Source organism: Poecilia latipinna, unplaced genomic scaffold (assembly GCF_001443285.1).
Source record: "Poecilia latipinna isolate Pla-1442-1.1 unplaced genomic scaffold, P_latipinna-1.0 Scaffold467, whole genome shotgun sequence".
NCBI lineage: Eukaryota > Metazoa > Chordata > Actinopteri > Cyprinodontiformes > Poeciliidae > Poecilia > Poecilia latipinna.
Window position 1 is genome coordinate 36,962 of NW_015113083.1, and position 1,180 is coordinate 38,141.

A 1,180-nucleotide genomic window follows, 5' to 3' on the forward strand; every position below is an offset into this window, starting at 1 on the left:
TATAGGCTTGAGCGGCGCTTGGCTGCGAGGGCCGCTTGAGGCTCCGCGGAGCTTTAATTTGACATTATAACTATAATGGCCTTAAATATTGTATTTTTCTGTATTTTATTTTTTACTTGCTTTAACTAAAATTATTAGTGAATAAAAACAGGAGACGAAACTGCACCGCAAATGATCTTCCTCCTCTTCAAAATAAGAGCATGATTAATGGTTGGATAACCTAAACTTAAACCTGATTCAACTAGATGTTTATAAAACAGCCAAATAAATTTATTTGGAAAAATTAATGTAGGGGAAGCTAGGTGTGCTAAAATGCTAAAGTGCTAAGCTTAACATTAGCTCTGCCATTAGCATGTTAGCAGATGGGTGCCCAGCACTGCTTCTGAAGCATAAGCACTACAGCTGAATTGACCCTTGAACTTGTGCAGTCTCTGAACCGGCCCCTCCCCCACCTGTTTCTAAAAGTATTTCTGAATCTGCGGCAAAATAAAACCAGCCAGTAATGTTTGATTAAAATGTTTGTTTGCTTTTGTTTCTAAGTTTTGAAGTGAAGCTGATGTTTAGCATGTAGCTGGTTGGATTTGCGCCGGTGGGTGACGGCGGGCCGCCGCCGCCCGCCCGCCCGCCTCGGCCCTCACTGTGTTACTGCTTCAAGGCTACATGTTGTTGTTGTTTGTGTGTATGTTGCATATTTTCCAGACGTAGGAACTGTGGGAAATAATGACTGCTGCTGCAGGTCAAATGACGTTGGTAATTTTTTCTTCCTTTTCCATATCTATCCTCTGACCCCCCCACTCTCCCTCCTTTCTCTCTGTCCTCTCCTCCAATCAGCCGTTAGAGCCATGTAGTGACTGTTAACACCTCCATCTGTGACGGCGTGCAGACAGCCGATCAGACTCTGATCAGATCAGTTCACTGAGTGCAGCTCACTCAGTTTTAACTCTTCACATGTGCATGTGTGCAGATTGTTGTTGCTGTGTTTTCCTGAGGCAGTGAGGGCCATTCCTCCCTCTTTCCATCTCCTCCCCATCTGTTTGGGCTGATTACCTCTTCAGTGCATCCACACCTGCATTATCGTAACAAATAATGCAGAAACCCAGCTGTCACCTACACACCATACACACCTACACACACACCTACACACCATACACACACCTACACACCATACACACCTACACAC

General features: G+C 44.6%; 1 protein-coding gene and 1 long non-coding RNA gene across 4 annotated transcripts in view; one reads left to right on the top strand and one right to left on the bottom strand.

The window, feature by feature from the left end:
• The window catches only part of glsb (glutaminase b), a 51,422-nt gene that overhangs the window by 29,223 nt on the left and 21,019 nt on the right, over positions 1 to 1,180 (top strand). Inside the window, exon 1 of one of the 3 annotated variants that reach the window (XM_015039302.1) lies at positions 73 to 750. The exons of the other annotated variants lie outside the window; for them this stretch is intronic. Coding sequence (XP_014894788.1) covers positions 721 to 750 — 30 coding nt within the window. The 5' untranslated portion in view covers positions 73 to 720. Of the gene's footprint in view, positions 1 to 72; positions 751 to 1,180 lie in introns of those variants that run through there. 3 annotated transcript variants of the gene reach the window in all.
• Positions 541 to 1,180, bottom strand: part of LOC106951654 (uncharacterized) — a 5,015-nt gene continuing 4,375 nt past the window's right edge. The window contains exon 2 of the long non-coding RNA XR_001425845.1: positions 541 to 1,172. This is a non-coding gene — a long non-coding RNA (uncharacterized LOC106951654). The remainder of the gene's footprint in view (positions 1,173 to 1,180) is intronic.